The following is an 18,352-nucleotide window of genomic DNA, read 5'->3' as shown; positions in this document are numbered from 1 at the left end:
CTCTACAAAAAGAAAAGTAAAATGAGATAGATCAATCTCACAGAATATCAAATGGGATATCTAGTGCAGGCTCAACAGAAAATTTACAAACACATCATATACTCAAATAACCATCAGAAAATATTCTAGCCCACCTTGCGCTGTCTGAAGGAGCACAAGATACTTTGAGCATGACCTTATGGTCTCAAGCAAACACCAAGTGCCTCATAGAAAGTTTTAGTTTAACCATTAGTGTATAAGCTCAGGTGCCTGATAATTTCAGTATAGTTTCTGTCATTCTGCAGAAGCTATGTACTTCAAGCAAGAGCAATACTTAAACTGCCACCAATGTATACAGCCATCATCTTTCGTTGGTAAACTGGTGAATGTCAGTTTCTTATTAGATATATTATTGGTACACATAGGAAATCATTGTCTAACTACACAGATGCACCTTAAGATAATTAATGGCATAGTCGCTAAGTGTTGATAAACAAATTTTGAAGCTTACCTTTTAAATCACAAATTTTTTTTAAATGATTTGGGGATATCGTTCGAACTCCGACCGTCCTTCGCCAAAGGGAAGGTAAAGCCGGAGCACGCCTTTTGATTCTGTAGCGCAACTCACAAAGCGGATAATGCAAATAAATAAAAGAAACATGTAAGAATCTGCTCTAAACTAATAGAATTAACTAAATGAATAAAATAAACAAATAAAAGAAAGAAAAGGAAAAATAGATAAGCAAACACACCATTTTCAGACCCAAGGTCCGTTTTAGGCTTTAGAGTTCTTTTCGTCCTTTTCGTCCGTTCAGTAGTAATTCCGCAAGAAAGTGAGGGTTTTCTGCAGTTGTTCCGGCAGAACCTCTACGCAAATGAGGAAGATTAAAGAGACGGGTTTTGGCAGTCTTGCATTCATTCTTCTCAGTTTCAGCGCTTAGACGGCTTTCTTCTCTTCCTCATGATCATAGAGGCAGGCCCCTATTTGTAGGTGTTCAAAATGGATACAGTTCATGGGACTTTTCGAGTTCAGATCTGGTCCAAATGGATCTGTACTCATCCCAGATAAGAGATGAGGTTAACTGGGAAGAGTCCTCCCCAAGAGAAAGTTTATCCGGGGGAGAATATTCCTTCGAAAATGTGCAAAAGTGGTTGTAGATGAAGCGAATGTGCCTCATTTGCAAACTGGTTGGAAGGCTAAACTGGTTTGTCCATCCGAAGGTGGACGGCTAAACAAGTTTGGCTATCCTCTGGAAACAAGACATACCAAATGTTGGACTAGACTGGATGGCTAAACTGGAGTAACCGTCCAGGGTCGGACGGCGGAATTAAGATAGTCGTCAAGGAGAGACAAAGCAAATGTTGGATCGACTGGACGGCTGAACTGAGATAGCCATCCGGTAGGGACAAGCGGTGGATTTTCTGAGTTTTCTCATGTTGCCCCCTTTGTGAACTCCAATCCTGTAGCTTGATTCTTCCAAAGACATTAGTATTTTGGATATCTTGGGAAAAATTTGGTGTCTACGCTAAGTATATTCTTAGGATTGAGAACACAGTTGTTAAGGCAGGAAGCAAACTGGGAGTGATACATGAAGCCAAGCATAAAGTAGCTAAGGAACTATCTTAGGTATCCACTGGAATGAAATTCTTTCACAAGAGTCCCATGCTAGGTAGGATTATTTTCATGGTTACTAAAGTTACATACTTCTGTGAACATTGGTGCAACATTCCATGTAAATACATGGGGAATCTTTTGATGTATGCCAGTTGTAGGTAGCTTTAAACTCAGATGCTCTAACCATTTTTTTCAAGACTAGACATAATAGTGCACTAGATATGAAATTCTAGGTTCATTGTTTGAACCCATTACTAAAATATAGAAGTCATTCTTTATAGCGCTAAGAATTTTAGCAATGTTGTAAGTATTGTATCATATCATACGATACGTATTGTTACTATGGGAAAAAGCGATACAATACACACTCATATCATGAAACGAGAGTGTATCATATTCATATTGTACGATACAACCTTGTATCAAGTGGTGGAGCCACGTTGTGGGTAGGGTGGTCACGTTTCCACCCTGAACCACAAAAATCCCCCAAGGGGTTATGGGTCAGGGTGGGCACTGCCCACCCTGACCCAAGGTGGGCACTCATGACTGACACCCTGACCCAAAGAGAGCCACGACCTTTGGGCTCCCCCATACCATAATGGTGCTCTCTCTCTCTCTCTCTCTCTCTCTCTCTCTCTCTCTCTCTCTCTCTCTCTCTCTCTCTCTCTCTCTCTCTCATTGGCCCTCCTTCGCCATTCGACCCTCCCCACAACCCCATGGCGCAGGCCCACAGGTTGCCCCACTCTCTCCTCACCCTTTGGCCCTCCCCGCATTCCCACAAGCCGATAGCCCCCTCTCTATATATATCCAATTCTTGTGGTATGGCCCATCCATCGTTCGACGCTACCGACAGGCTGTGGTGGAGCTCCAACGGCCTTTTCCTCTTTTACATGCATGGATGCACCCCTTGTAGTTGGCAGTTGGGTTTCTCTTTTTCCTCTTCTTTTTTTCCATATCATAAATGAGTGTGTGTTTGGTTTTGACCAGTGTTATTAAAAACGCGCCTCAAGGCGCAAAAAGCGCACCTCACCTCAAGGCGAGGGCCTTTGTGCCTTGAGGCGCAGGTAGCGCAATACCCTTGAGGCGCACGTCTCGAGGCGAGGCGCGCCTCAAACTGAGGCGTACACACCTCATTTTATTTGGTCGAATGAGGGTACGCCTCATTTTATTTGGTCGAATGAGGGTATGCCTCATTTTATTTGGTCAAATGAGGGTCAAAACCCTCATTCGACCAAAAGATTAGGGCTTAAACAAAGCCCTACCAACCCCTTTATGTGCTTTTATTTTTTTTCTCACCCCCTATCTTTGTTTTTTTCTCACAGCCTTCTCTCCCTCACGGCTCTCACAGGATCACAGCATTCTCTCTCACGTGGTGGAGCCCCGAAATAGGTATGGATTTTTTTGCTCTCTCGTTCTCCTCTTCTTCTTCTTCTTCTTCTTCTTCTTCTTCTTCTTCTTCTTCTTCTTCTTATTATTATTATTATTATTATTATTATTATTATTATTATTATTATCTCTTCTCTCGTCTCTCGCGTGATACAACATTCTCTCGAAGGATGGGTTACCCTGAAACCTATGTTGTTTATGGGTTACCCTGGGGTACCCATGTGGCAATTTTTGCCACCGGATCTTGTTGATTCATCGAAGGATCCTTCAGGTGTCTCACCTGGTGCTTAGGTTGCAGTCTCCATTCTGACCGTCAATTTGTCATAACTGGTTTCTTTTTTGTGCTACATTAGCCTTGACTATTCTACTTTCAATTTTCTTGGTGATGCTTTCAGTAAGTGTTATATGACTGTGATATATAATGTAGGATAAGAGAAGGCTTTGGCTTGTAAATGAGAATAATTTTTCATTAACACATTTCTCGATTTCTGTGGTTGCATTTCTAGTTGCAGATTTCAGCTGCTGTTACTGCCTATAAGTCCTTGTGTTATTTTGCTCCCAAAATGTTCTGAATTTAGACCGTACAGTCCTTAAATGAGCTTGCCCCATCTACATTCTATTTAAAAATTGACAAGAATTCTGCTCTGGAGATGGTGTTCGCTGATCACAGTTATCTTAGTGACGAAAGTTTAGAGCAGCGATCATTCAACTGCTAATTTCTCGTGATATTTTCAAAGTTTTTGTTTTCCTCATATCCTTGATCGTGCTTTGTAGAGAGTTTACATTTGAAAGACAGAGGTTAGAGTTGCTTGTGTATATAGCAGTTGCTCAAGTTCAATGGGTTAAGGTGGTTTTTGTACAATTCATTGTAAAGAATCCATCTTCCAAGAGTTTTGGACAAATATATTAACATGTGGTTGTTAATCCTAACATGCATTTTCTAATTATGACATTGTATTGTTAATGCTAAGATGCATTTTGTTGTTAATGTTAATTTTTAATTTAATGAATGCCCATGTTTTATTTTTTAGATACTTACATAGATCAAGTAGTTGCATTAATGTTACTTTTACATGTTAATCTCATATTTTTTCAGTATTTATTTGAGATTTTTTATTTCCTGTTGGTTGTTGCTTCATCAATAAAGTTTTTTTATATAATTTTAGATATTTTTTATAGTTTTTTTTAAGTTTTAAAAAAAAAACTTTGAGGCTTACGCTTTACGCCTCGCCTCAGATTTTGGTGGAGCGCCTCGCTACGCCTCAACGCTTTTCACAACACTGGTTTTGACTGTAGGGGTTATATATATATATATATATATATATATATATATATATATATATATATATATATATATATATATATATATATATATATATTGCAATTAGCATAATGCGTGATGTTTTTTAGGATTTAGGTTATTGATTTAGTTTTTTTTTAATAGCATGAATATTTAATTAGGGTTTAGGGATTTTTGTGTTTTTTTAATTAACATTAGGCACGTAATGAATGCTTGACTTTCATTAGAGTATTAAGAAATTTTTAATTAGGATTTAGGGTATTGATTTAGATTTTTGCAAATAACGTGAATGTTACATTAGGATTTAGGGGGTTTTTTGCGTTCATTTTCTTTTTAATTACCATTAAGCATGATCCTATTAATGAATGTTTGATTTTAGTTATCAATTATCAAACCCCTAAATCTTTGATTTTTTATAGGATTTAAGTTTTTTTATTTTGATTTTTTAAATGACATGAATATTTAATTAGGTATTTTTTGTGTTTTTTTCTCAACAACATTAAACATGATTCCATCAATTCACGCTTGATTTTAGTTAGAATTTTAGGAGTTTTATTTTTTTTAATTAGTATATCTATGTGTGATGTTTGTTAGGATTTAGGAATTTGATTTGTTTTTTCAATGACATAAATGTTGAGCTATGGTTTTAGGTTTTTTTGTGTTTTTTTAATTATTATTATGCATGAATTTATGAATAGTGAGAGTTTATTTTAGTTAGAATATTAGGGGGGGTTTCAATTATCATAAATGCATAATTTATGATGTTTGTAGCTGTATAAGTTAGGGTTTTGATTTGGTTTTACTTTTTTTTAATTAGCATAATGTATTGTTAGGGTTTAGGTTTTTTATTTAGTAATTTTCTGAAATAGCATGAAGGTTTAATTAGGGTTTTAGGGTTTTGATTGTGTTATTTTTTAATTAGCATTAGGCATGAATAATGAATGAGTGATTTTTTTTTAGAATATTAGGAGTCTTATTTGTTCTTTTTTAATTAGCATAAATATGTGCTTTCTTTTAGGCTTTTGGGTATTGATCTGGATTTTTTCAAATGACATGATTATATAATGAAGGTTTTAGGCTAAGTCACATGGGTGCGGGTGCAGGGTGCGGCACTTTAAAAAACCTTGGGTGCAGGGGTGCGGCAGGGCTAAAATGTAAAAAATTATATATATATATTTGAAGTTTTAACATTGTCACAATATCATTCATCATGCATGCAATATATCAAATTAACAATTCTACAATTTTATTCTACATCACAAAAACTAACACCGCAATTAAATCAACCTAAATATCAATCAAATAAGTAAAGCATAAAAGAACTAAATTACATAACAAAAGTATATCCTACAATGTATATGACGATGAAGTAATGGATCTCAATAATTTTTTTCTTCATCATCAAATGCATCATTAGAAGGAAGACTGGGCTCAGATAAATCCATGTTTGTCATGTTCAAATCATGCTCTCCCTCGAAGTCATACTCTTCTGGGTTTACATCCCAAAATTTGGATGTTCCTTGTCTACGTTGCAAACCCAATTTGAAAATGTTAAATACAATACAAGTATATTTAAATGAAAAACTAAGAAATAATCAAATAACTAAAAGAGCAAATTAGTACATGTATTCATCATTGGTTCGCGAAAGTAGTTAAAGATTTGAACGAACATATACTAAATCCTATGCACGCTTGTTGGTGAGTTTGTTTCTCTTCATATTGTGGATTTGAGAATATGTGCTCCAATTTCTTCCACAACAAGATGAACTAACAGGTTGTGATAGCAATCTTAATGCAAGATGTTGGAGAAGAAGTGTTTCTGATCCAAATGTTGATCACCATGTGATAGTATCTATATTATCCTCCTCTCTCGCGAGTAATGCCAGTCCATACAATCTCGAAGATAAAAAATTTTCAAACTCTTGTGTGAATTGATTTAGAAGATATGCTTCTAAAAAAAGTCTTGTCATACACATATTTTTATGTCTTGATAGCTCTGGGTCTAAATTTAAAGGGACACGACCAATACCATCTGGCTGTCACTTTTTTGCATAATATTTTGGATTAAGAGAATGTGTCATGCAATGCAAAGGAGTGTTGCTCTTATCCCATCTTCTAACTAAAATTGAATGAATATGGTTAAAAATTTCTGAATCATCTAATGTAGAATTTTTTTCTTCATGCTTGAAAACTACAACTTGTATTTTTCAATCATATTATCCCACATTTCATAAACTCTGTGAAGCATGGGTTCATCCTTATCAACTTCTCTCAATATTTCCTAAATAGGTTGCATAAATTGAAGGAAGTATACCACTCTATCTCAAAACTCATCATCAACAATGAATTTCTTAATTTCTTGAGTCTTGACATCATCATCAGCACGACAGAATGTCTAATTTTCATCAGTCACCATGTTAACCAAAGTATTCTTCATTTTTTTAATCATCTTCACCATCACAATGATGGACGCAAAACGTGTTTCGGCGACCTTAAACAATTTTATGTCAGAATGCCTATTAAATATAGCATTAGCACGATGGTGGTTAACAACAAAATTCTTAATGCTTTTGACATTTCTTTCTAAATCTTCAATCTATGAACATAAAGAATATGCTTATGAATTTTCTTCTTCTTTTGGGTTGCAGATGCTCTTTACGGTCAAATTTAAGTTGTGTGCTACATAGGGAATCCAAAAAATATGAGGGTACTCACTCTCCAAACTCAACGCTGCACTTTTACAAACTACAGTGTTGTTTGTAATGATTTGTACTACTTTCTGATCACCCACTTATTTTATGACTTCTATAAACAACCTCTTCAAATATTCCGCATTTTTATATTCTCCAGATGCATCAACTACTTTCAAGAATACTGGGTCACTGAGCGAACAAGCAATGAAATTGATCAGTGGACGCCTTTGAATATCCGTTCATCCATCATAAACTATAGAAACTTCATTTTTCTCCCATGAATATTTTTTAATCTCTAGCAACCTCTCTACATTTGCCGTCTCTTCTACAAGAAGTGTAGTTCATAGTTTTTCTGAGCTTGGAGGTACAGAGCTACTCAAATTACAATTTGCCAAAGATGTTACTAAATCCTTCCAATAAGGATTTCCAACAGCATTAAATGAGAGTGAACTAGAATAAAATACCTTCCTACTTTTCTATCCATATCCTTCCTTCCATATGTATTGAATGTTGCTTGTATCGTTCATCTACCTCCTACATTGACTTTTCTTTTTTTTCAATATCTTCTTGGTGGCTTCTAACTGGCACACTAATGCACAAGCATCACTCATTATCTTTCTCTTCTCATATTCTTCTTATATTTTCTTATATTGTTTTCGCATTACCTCATCAACTTTTCTGCATCCTAAAATGCCATGTCCTGGTATCTTCAATAAATGAGCCTTCACTCTTGTGTAAAACCCAACAAAAACTCTTTTACAGAGCTTGCATCGAAATCTCTTGTTTCCACCACCTCCTTCTCCTGTTTTTGCAAGCTTATCTACATGTACTCATAGTGGCCCTACATCATCACTCCCACTACAACTATCAGCAGAACTCACATGTGGGGATGAGGATGACGCAAGTCATTTCCCTTTATCCGTCATTTTTGTCCTAAAACACAAAAAAAAATTATATTAAAATCAATTATGCACACAATCAAGGTTCAAGATTTATAATATTGAGTGCAAAGTCAATAACATATACAATAAGTTTAAAAAATATAGTAGTAGTACGTATAAATAAATACCAAAAGGTACGTAGTCGAAGCGGACCCAAACCCAACTAGAACGACAAACAAAAGGCCAAGGGTGGGCTCGGTTGTCAGGCTGAGCCCGATCCTGGCTTGCAAAAGAAGGCCGAGGGGTGCGCTCGGTCAGTCAGGCCGAGCCCAACTCCCGGCTCACAAAGGAGGGTTGAGGGGTAGGCTGGGTCTGTCAGGCCGAGCCCAGCTCCCGGCCCGTCCAGGAAAAACGAGGAGGGGGGAAGGGTTGGGGCCTCGCCCCACCCCTGACTGTCGAAAAAACAGGGAGCACGGAGGAGCTCACCCCCCCCCCCCCCCCGCGAAAACAGAAATCCTAATCAAGAGTGCAACCAGTGGTCCATTCTAAAATAGAGGACCCCCTCTGAACGTCCTTGAATTCCAATAAAAGCTCTAAATTTAAAGCCTCAAATAATCCTTTCATATTCAGTAACACCTTTTCCCTCTGATTACATTCCACAACCCACAGCAGAATGAACACAAATCACCAAGGGCAATCCCTAGACTTTAAACAGTTGACCTGTCATCATGTTCCCCATGAACACTTACAAAGACAAATATATTTGGATGTGCGATGGGCCAAAAACCCTCGAGAAAAGGCCAAATGGAGAAGACTCACTACCCCAAAATTAAACACTCTCTCCAAAATATACACAGGAAGCCTAATCATACGCTAGATTTTTCAAAGAAATGAACATTCAATCCGCGAACACAGTTGGGTCATCAAGACCAATGCACGAATGATTCACACTCACAAAAATAAAGAAAAATTAAAGTACCTAAAACATAACAAGCACAAGATAACATACTCAAGCCATTCCCATCACATTCATCGAGCGAGTCAATCCAATACAATGATTTAAAAGCACACAACTGAATCAAGAGAAACCCAAAACAAACATCACGCAAACCATGAACTTTCCTTCTCTTCTTTTTTTCTTCACAAATCATCGCATCTTACACTACAAATGAATGTCAACATAATGATTGGAAAACAATACCAAATTTTGCAGCAAAGAATAATAAAGTGAGATATCCCAATTTTCGGCTTTACATTCAGGGTCTATGGTTAGAAAAAAGGGATCCAAATCCTTCAGCAGCGAAGCAAACGCCGACGAAATCCGAGCCCTTATCGATGCTAACCGTTTTCGACAATCCACTGGTATCCTCTTCCGATCGACCAGACATTCTGTTGAGAAACTATGTTTTGATGATACATGATAAATATGATATGCTTTCATGATGCATATATATGATACATGATAAATACATGATATGTTTTCATGAGATATGATAAATATGATATGCTTTCATATGTGAAACTGAATATGTTATATTATGACGGGATATGATGTGCTATGTATTTAACGAGTATTTGATGCAAGGTTATTTCACTTAAGAAGAGTGAAGACAACTTGATCAAGTGCAACTATTTGATGCAATCATACTACTTTGAAGAAAAAGCTTGATGGGCCATACATTCATAAAGATTATCCAAGAAGATCGGCTTCCTCAAGATGAAGACTTTTTTCTTCTTTAGAGTCATATGTAACAGAACCTTCAGAAGCATGCATATTTCATATTAGACTATATGCTTTGAAATCATACAAGCCATTTATTTACAAAAAGTTAAGCTTTCATAAAAGGATACGTTATGTATATTGTAGCATTTCAAAAACACCTTTTTGAAACAAATCATTGTACTTCCTACAAGCATTTATGAAAAAGACATTTTGACAAGATATAATAGCTCATGATTTCAAAAGCATTAATTGTACTTTCTTACAAGCATTTATGAAAAAAACATTTTGACAAGATATAATATCTCATGATTTCAAAAGCATTATTTGTACCTTCTAACATGCATTTATGAAAAAGACAACTTGAAAAGATATAAAAGCTAATGATTTCAAATATGAAAGAAAAAGACAAAATGAATTAATTCATAATACACAAACATTTACGTAAGAAATTTTGGTTCATAATACATAAGCATTTATGTAAGAAAAGACAAAATGTGAAAAGATGTATTGGTTCATAATACATAAGCATTTATGTAAGAAAAGACAAAATGTGAAAAGATGTATTGGTTCATAATACATAAGCATTTATGTAAGAAAAGATAAAATGTGAAAAGATGTATTGGTTCATAAAACATAAGCATTTATGTAAGAAAAGACAAAATGCATTAGTTCATAATACACAAACATTTACGTAAGAAATTTTGGTTCATAATACATAAACATTTATGTAAGAAAAGACAAATTATAAAAAGATAATACACAAGCATTTATTTGAGAAATGACTATTTGTAATATAAGTATTACTCAAGCATTTAGTGTACTTCACAACCATTCATTTTAGAATTGACGATTTGAGAAAATAAATATTATTTTATTAAAATAAGAAATGACCATTTATTTCTTTAAGCATTAAATGCCACCTCAAAAAGCATTTGAGAAATGACTATTTATTTATAAATAAAACCCACACTCAAGAATGTCGACTTACTCATAAACATTAAATACAAATATAATATATGTTGAAAAGACTTTAGTTACTTTTTTACAAACCCATAGAATGTCGACTTACTCATAAACATAAAATACAAATATAATATATTTTGAAAAGACTCTAGTTACCTTTTTACAAAACCATAGAATGTCGACCTACTTGAAGTCATCATTCTTTTTGTATAGCATTAAATACCTCCTGTAAGAAATCCTTGTTGATATCCTTCTCAAGAATGTCGACCTTCTTTTTGGTCCTCATTCTCTCTGGAGACTTTGAAATACACTACATAAAGAATACACTTGACATGACTATGTACAAATAAATATCTCAAAGCACTCATAGTACTTACACTCATTTAAAGTAAAGAAGTACTAATGTACCTCAAATCATTAATTAGAATAAAGACAAAACTACAACCCAACGTTCAAATGTACTATTGTAAGAAATAGACTTTTTAAATAAAATATGTATTACCTAAAACAATACAACGACTAGTGTACCCTCTATTTCACCTTTATGGAAAAAGGCATTCTCGAACTTCTCTAAAAGATGGTTTTGAAATGACCTAACATTTCACATTTCAAAAAGTTACAATTCCAAAATGTAACGACTACTTTTTATAAGCTATATAAACACACACATAAACTATTCAAAGAAGAGGAATGGAATAGACGTGTGAGCTTACAAAGAGAAAAATTTCTATTCGTGATTTGAAAAGAGAGCCTTGAAAAAGAAAGAGAAAAAGAAAAAGGAAGAAAAGAGAAAAAGTCAAGTCCAGCTCTTTGACAAAGAGTATTCTCTGAGTGACAAACAGAACATTCTTAGAATCCTTCATTCGTGCATTCATATCATTCTGAAGGTTCTATAGGAAGTATTGTAACTCTGTTATTCACTGTATCCCTTCTCTGTTGAGAGAAGTAGACCTCTGTGGAAGAGGGTGTTTTTCCTTCTCTGTTGAGAGAAGTAGACCTCTGAGGAAGAGGGTGTTTTCCCTTCTCTGTTGAGAGAAGAAGACCTCTTGGGAAGAGGGTGTGCCCCTTCTCTGTTGAGAGAAGAAGACCTCTTGGGAAGAGGGTGTTGTACTATTTATCCGGTAACTCGGATGTTATAGTGGAAGGCTCAAGTGTTTTACTTGGGGACTGGATGTAGGTCAGTAACTCGGCCGAACCAGTATAAATCTTGTGTTTATTGTGTTGTGCCTTATTGCCTTATTTTTTATCTTATCGATCTGCATCGTATTTCACTATTCACCCCCCCCTCTAGTGGAATTTCACATTCTTCCAATTCACCAACAGTTGAATAAAAACACTCAGATATCAATTCAAGAATCGTCGAAAATCAAGCAGAACACACACACACAGAGAGAGAGCTATCCGATTACCTCCAAGGCGAGGGAAGGAGATATCGATCGGAAGGTTGCTGACATCCGCCAGATCCGTCATTTTCCGGCGAGTTTCCACGGGAATTCGAGCCTCCGCAAGAAGAAAGACGAGCGATCGCAGTAGCAGAGGAGGAAGTAAAACGCTCTTTTCTATTTGTGAGTAATTTACAACAAGCGGCTGAATGTATCAGGATTTTACAGAAAGGGTATTAAAACTCCAGTTAATACAATCAGCCTGTTTCTTTATCATTTTTGTTCAAAACCATGCTCTTCTTTTCTGAAAGGCAAAATCATGCTCTTCTTAAAATCATTTTGTTTTTTCAAACAGAAAGTGACTAAAATGCCCTCATGTTAAGCAAGGAGCATAGGTTGACATAAGTTGAGTTTGTTTGTAAAAAACTGTTATTTTATTCTTGAGGGTTGTGAGGTGCAAAATGTAATAATTTGAAAGTTGGGTGGCTTTTTAAAGAGCAGATACATTTTGTGGATATATACGGAAACTGACGATCAAATGGATCCACTCTCGACTTGGATCGATTCGGTTTCTGATGAATTGCAAGAAGTCAACTAAGTTTGGTCAACTCTAACTAGAGGAGAAAAAGGGTAAGAGTCAAATCATAGTTGATCGGGTTTGGATCTAACTTCTTAAACTGCATATCTGGATCCATATCTAAATGCAAAGTAATTGTGTCGAACCTGGATCTGGTTTTCTTTATGGTGATGTGATCCAGCAAAAGGGATCTGAAAGGGTGAGTCTGAATTTCAATGCCCACTACCTCTCCACCTTCCTGGCTTGGGGCGATTGTGGTTTGTCACTTGGCATGAGATATATGACCATGGTTTGAAACATGCAGGGGCATCTCTTGCTACATGGTCAAAGTTGGGTTCACTCTAAGATAGCATTTTAACTAACAAAAATGTTTACAATAAAACAGTACTTTAAAAAATATAATGAAAAAAATTTATAGGGATAAAATTGACACGTTTCTCAAAATGTCATGAAATTTTCATTATTTTTTCTATGTCCAAAATTGTAAATACCCAACTTTTTTACGACCCTTTTCCACTTTGCATGTGTGAAAAGACAGAGTTTTGCAATATATCGCTTCGCTCGCCGACTAATGCAAACTCTCACTTAAATGTACAATCTCACGGTTATTTTTCAAAAAAAAAAAACTAAATTTCAATCCAACACTAGGGTTTTAGTTGTGTTAGGGCAAAGCATGAACCACATACTACACTTTTGTCTGAATAAATTTATCTAAGTGTTGTCTAGAAATTTTGTTGGAAAGTAACATGATATTTCTCATGTAAAAAAATATTATGGAAACTAAAAATAAAATAATTTAATATAAACTGGTAGCTTTTATCTTGTTAAAGCACAATGCAATTATATATAACGCTTGGAAGGTTCGGACAACCTTAATTTTCAACTTTCTTGTTCTCTTTTTATAATCCGTTTAGTAGAAATAAGATTCTGGATCATCTGATTATGCCATGTGAGCAAATTTAAAGATTCATATAATTATATTATTCATTAAAAAACGCAATCTAACAATTGGTCTCTAAGAACATGTTAAACACATCTATAAGCTAATATTTAGCAAACATGACTTAAAAAGAAGGTACGCTTTCTGTGTATGTTGATGCAGAAAACGCCAACATTGGGTTATAGGCCCACCACCATGCACACCGTTGTGCGTGACTGTATGTGGGCCTACTGACGTTTGTTGCGACTATTGTCGTTGGGTGAGGTAAGTTGCAGTTGACAGCGTCTGTCATTGTGGGACGACTTTAACAGATTGAAGTTGTTGTCGTGGGGCGATATGTCTCATCTGTATTCAGTAAACTTTCGCCTGAACTTCAGTGACTGTCGCCATGGGGCGACAGTGTTTTTCAGTGTTTCCCGGCAGACTGTTGCCATGGAGCAACAGCTTTCACAGTGACAGAGTCATCCTGAGGTGACCACCAGTCGCTGTGGGGCGACGTTGGTCGTCGGTCGACGGTAACAGTCACTGTGGGGCGACTGTCATTCCCGACAGCAGTACGTCGGTGGCGGTTGCAGCCCCAACGACCCTCATTTAAAAAAAATCAGACGATCGAGGGTTTTACTTGCACCGTCGGGTTGTAGGGTGTTTTGCCAGTGCCGAGATCACCGCGGGATGCTCGTCAAGGGGCATTAGGGCTCCTTTGAGCAACGGTTGTTGTCGTTGGATGGCTCAATGTAACTGGTTTGAGCATCACCGAAAAGGGGTTGGAAAACCACCCTTTTTTTCTCCCATGTGATCGTTGGGCTGCAGTGGAGTCAGTTATCGCCGGGGAAACAAGCTGACCACCATGGGGCGATATGCCGAAAGGGGCGGTCGTTGGTCGCCGACGGTTTTGCTGGCGCCGCTGGGGTGTCGTCGGGGGCATTAGGGCTCCTCTTAGCACCGGTTGTTGTCCTCATCAGGATCTGCAGGGGATCTGTCGGGGTTGTCGATGAAGGAACGTCGTCGAGGGAGGTGATCATCGTCGGCTGGGCACCGACGTCAATCGCCATACGGCGACGTGGGTTGCCGTGAAGCTCGGAGAGGCGATGTTTCGATTTCTGAGAAAATGGAATTCCTTCGGTTTCTCAGAAACCAAAACAACCTTTTGGTTCTTATGTTGTGCGTCGGGTCGAATCGATGCACAGACCCGGTAATGGGCCTGATCCAAACCCATATGGGTGGATCGGGTCTGTCCGAAATCAGGTCCATTTAATCGCCGGACCAGATCTGGACCCATAGTGTTTTTGGGTCTGGGTCTGATCCGGTGACACTGAGTCCTGTGCGGACCAGGTCAGACCCAGGTCCATTTCGGAATAGGTGACCCGAGTCGGACCGAGTATTCTGACTCGGTGGCATACCCGATCCAAACCCGCATTTTGGGTGGATCGGGTATGCCTGGATCCATTGGCTGATAGATCTTAGGATCGGATTCGGACCCATTTGGTATCCGGGTCTGGGTCTGATCCATTTTGGGGTCAAATCCATCTGTAGGATTCAGATCCACTTGGGCCTGGACCCATTAGTAATATGGATATGGGTTTGATCCTAACATGTGGGTGGATAGGTACTAGACCCATTTGGGTTCCGGGTCTAGTCTGATCCGGTAATTCGGGTTATGATCCGGACCCATTACAATTTTGGGTCTGGATCTGATCCGTCAGACCCTGATCCTATTTGGATCGGGTTAGGCCTGGATCCTATTTGGATTTGGTCAAATTCAGATTTCATATGGATCAAGACTAATACAGATACTATTTTGACTGGATCTGGATTTAGATTGAATCAGATCAGATCCAGAATAGGGTCTAGACCATGTTTACACCTGAACCGGATCAGGGACTGATACGGCCCTTCCGGGGATCGGTTCAGAGCCATTTTTTATTAGTTCTTTTCAATTTTTTTATCGGTTCTGAGATGCTAAGACCTTGGTTTCATAAATAAATGAAGATACATGGATTTTGGCATGCAGTTATAGGGTTTTATGAACTTTTGTTCATATTTAACACTGGTTCATAAGGTTCAGAATCGGTTCAGACCCTTGGATGACCGTTTTAGACCGGTCTAGGGTATTTTCAAACCGGTTTCTGATTAAAGACTCTGGGTTTTACCCATATGAGCTTGCTTTTGTTATTTTTCATGCTTTATAAAGTGTTTATTGTATGAGCATGACTTATGCATATTAATTTATGTGTTCCATGTTGGTTAAGTCATGCATGATGGTTTTAAGCATTAAGCATGAATTATGACTAAAATTCATGATATTTTATCATCAAAATTAGTTTATACATATAAGTGGAAGCATGAACTTGTATTTTTTTACGATATAAAGTATATCTTGTCATGAATATACAAGCATTAAGATGTGTGCATGGGTGTGCTCCATAATACGAATATATTTTTGATAAAATATCTTGATTGACTGATTCATGTAATCACCAAAGTGATCTGAGTCGTGTTGATTAAGGATTCTTTGGACCATATTAAGATTCGTTATTATGATTGTGTGTGAGTTTATGAAACAACGATTCTGACCAAAAGTAGGTTGTTGTGTTCCAAATTCACACAGAGTGTTATAGTATATGTGTATTCCAGCCCATGAAGCATGTTTGTACCCAAAGGTACCGTGTTGAATTGCATCTGGTTACATAATCTGCTAGTTTCACCAACTGAAGTCAATTCCTTGAGAATTGAAGAGATAGAACAACTACGAGTATTGTCATTTCTACCAAAGTGATACGATAATAACTTAACTATGCTTGTCTCAGAAAGGTGAATAATAAGAGGGTCTCATATTTATCTTTTCAATATAAATCTTGTATAGAGCGATTTGTCTTCAACTCATATAGAGAATAGAACAGTCGTTCTGAAGGTTGTCTATGAGAAGTGAGAGCGCTTAAAAGGATGTCCATGAGAAGTGGGAGTGTTCGAATAATCTTAACATGTTGCTTTTACAATCGTAAGTGGCTCAGAATATTTAAGGTGTCACCTCTCACTGCACGACAGTAAAGAAATTTTTGAAATTCATTAGGACAAAAATTATTGATTTTATACGAGATTTTATCTCAGGCCATTTGGATAAGAAGCTTCATTATGGATCTTGGGATTGTGGACTCTATTGAGAGACCATTAAAGATCTTTTGTGATAATTAAGTAGTCGTGTCCATTTCAAATAACAATAAGAGCTCAATTTCGTGTCGACACAGAGTTAAAATACTTTGTTATTAAAGAAATGACTGAGAATCATCTGGTATGTATTGATACAATTGGGACGAAGAAAATGACTGTGGATCTCCTTACTGAAGGGCTAACACCGGAATTGTATTTCCAACATGTAAAGGGGATGAGTCTTTTTTATTCTTTCTTATGTATGACAATACATTATGTGATCACATTTGTGTATATGAATTTAATTCTCTATGACTTTGTAAATTATTGATTTTGCATAAAGAATCTCTCATATGGGTTAGAGAGAATAACAAAATAACAATATTAAAGAACTAATAGAATAGGTAAGAGACCAACCTATTCATAAAGGTAATTTCAACATGCTAAAGCACTGAAGGTGAATTATAGTATAGTACATGGGAATATGACATTTCATAAAGGAGTATTCATCTTCATGACTCATATGATTCATCCTTATGATAAAGAGTAGCATGTGAACCCACATGAAGAATTAAATCAAGATAACGGTTTAAACCTCGATTTAATGCACTTTTATTGTCAATGGGTCAAGTGGGAGAATGTTGAACATATAGATCAGGTTCAACCCATTGAGTGACCCGGTTTGACATTAAAAGAATAATGAGGTAGTGGGCATAATAGTGGAAGGCAGTTATTGTCATAAAGAAGGAGGTTATGTGAATGTGGAATGTCCACATTCATTGTACCTCCATTGCCTCTTTCACTATATAAAGGGGTGGCTGACTGTAATGAATGATGAGAAACCATTGCAATACAGTAACAGCCATAACCTAGCCCACATTCGGTTCATTGGGTTCATGGTCCTGCTCACCGTCGACCTAAGGCTTGGGCTCATCGTGGGCGTCAACCGGATGAGGAGAACGCTGAGCACCCACACGCATACTATATGGCATCAGCAGGTACACTTTCTGTGTATGTTGATGCAGGAAACACCAACAACATTTGCTTACTGCAGTATTCAAGTGTTTTTTGAAAAGGCCACTTGAGACACCGAAGGCTTTCGGAGATGCATTTGCTGCTGGTTTAGCTGATTCTCACCAGGTGAGGCTTTATATGCAGTTCATGGATTAAAATGCTAGTGAAGCCCAACCTGCAGGAAAACAAGAAGCCCACTTGGTGCTGCCGTGGGCTTCACATTTTCCTGCAGAGCTTAGTCATTTCATATGAAGACTTCCTTTGAAGAGGGCAGTAACAGTGAGATATTAGCCTAAAAATGTATTCCCCCATGCCAGGGGATCAATTTATTTAGTTGCATATTCTCTTTTTGTTTCATATTAGGTTGTGATTGTTTAATTTGGTTTAATTTAGGGGGTGCCTGTTTGTTTGTTTAATTTGGTTATAATTGTTGTCTTCATTGTTTCATATTAGGCTGCAATTAAAATTTTCATGGAAGAAGGTGATGCTTTTATTTCTTGGAATGGAACATGTGATGACATGAATAGAGAACCAAAAGATCATGCAATTAGGATTGAAGTATCTTATGCAAGTGTTGATGATGATGATGACTTGAAAATAAGTGAGAAACTCAATGGTGATTTGCCAATGACTCAAGGGAACTTTTGCCCAACAGTTCTATTGGAGTTAAAACCTCAACATTGTATGAGTTTTGATAGTGAGGAAGATGCATATGAATTTTATAACACAAAGCAGATGTGTTGGATTTAGCA

At 36.9% G+C, this 18,352-nt stretch overlaps 1 protein-coding gene across 1 annotated transcript in view; it reads right to left on the bottom strand.

Moving 5' to 3' along the window:
• Positions 1–12,010, bottom strand: part of LOC149830393 (CDK5RAP3 protein homolog) — a 38,691-nt gene extending 26,681 nt beyond the window's left edge. Inside the window, exons 1-2 of the mRNA XM_090015449.1 lie at positions 11,950–12,010; positions 9,109–9,243 (exon numbers count right to left, since the gene is read on the bottom strand). Of these exons, the coding sequence (XP_089871575.1) occupies positions 9,109–9,243; positions 11,950–12,010 (196 nt within the window). The remainder of the gene's footprint in view (positions 1–9,108; positions 9,244–11,949) is intronic.
• Between the last annotated feature and the right edge of the window lie 6,342 nt (positions 12,011–18,352).

This window comes from Nuphar pumila, chromosome 8, assembly GCF_984573655.1.
Source record: "Nuphar pumila chromosome 8, dmNupPumi1.hap1.1, whole genome shotgun sequence".
Classification (NCBI taxonomy): Eukaryota; Viridiplantae; Streptophyta; class Magnoliopsida; order Nymphaeales; family Nymphaeaceae; genus Nuphar; species Nuphar pumila.
The sequence above is the reverse complement of the archived record's forward strand: the minus strand, read 5'-3'. Positions and strand labels throughout refer to the sequence as shown.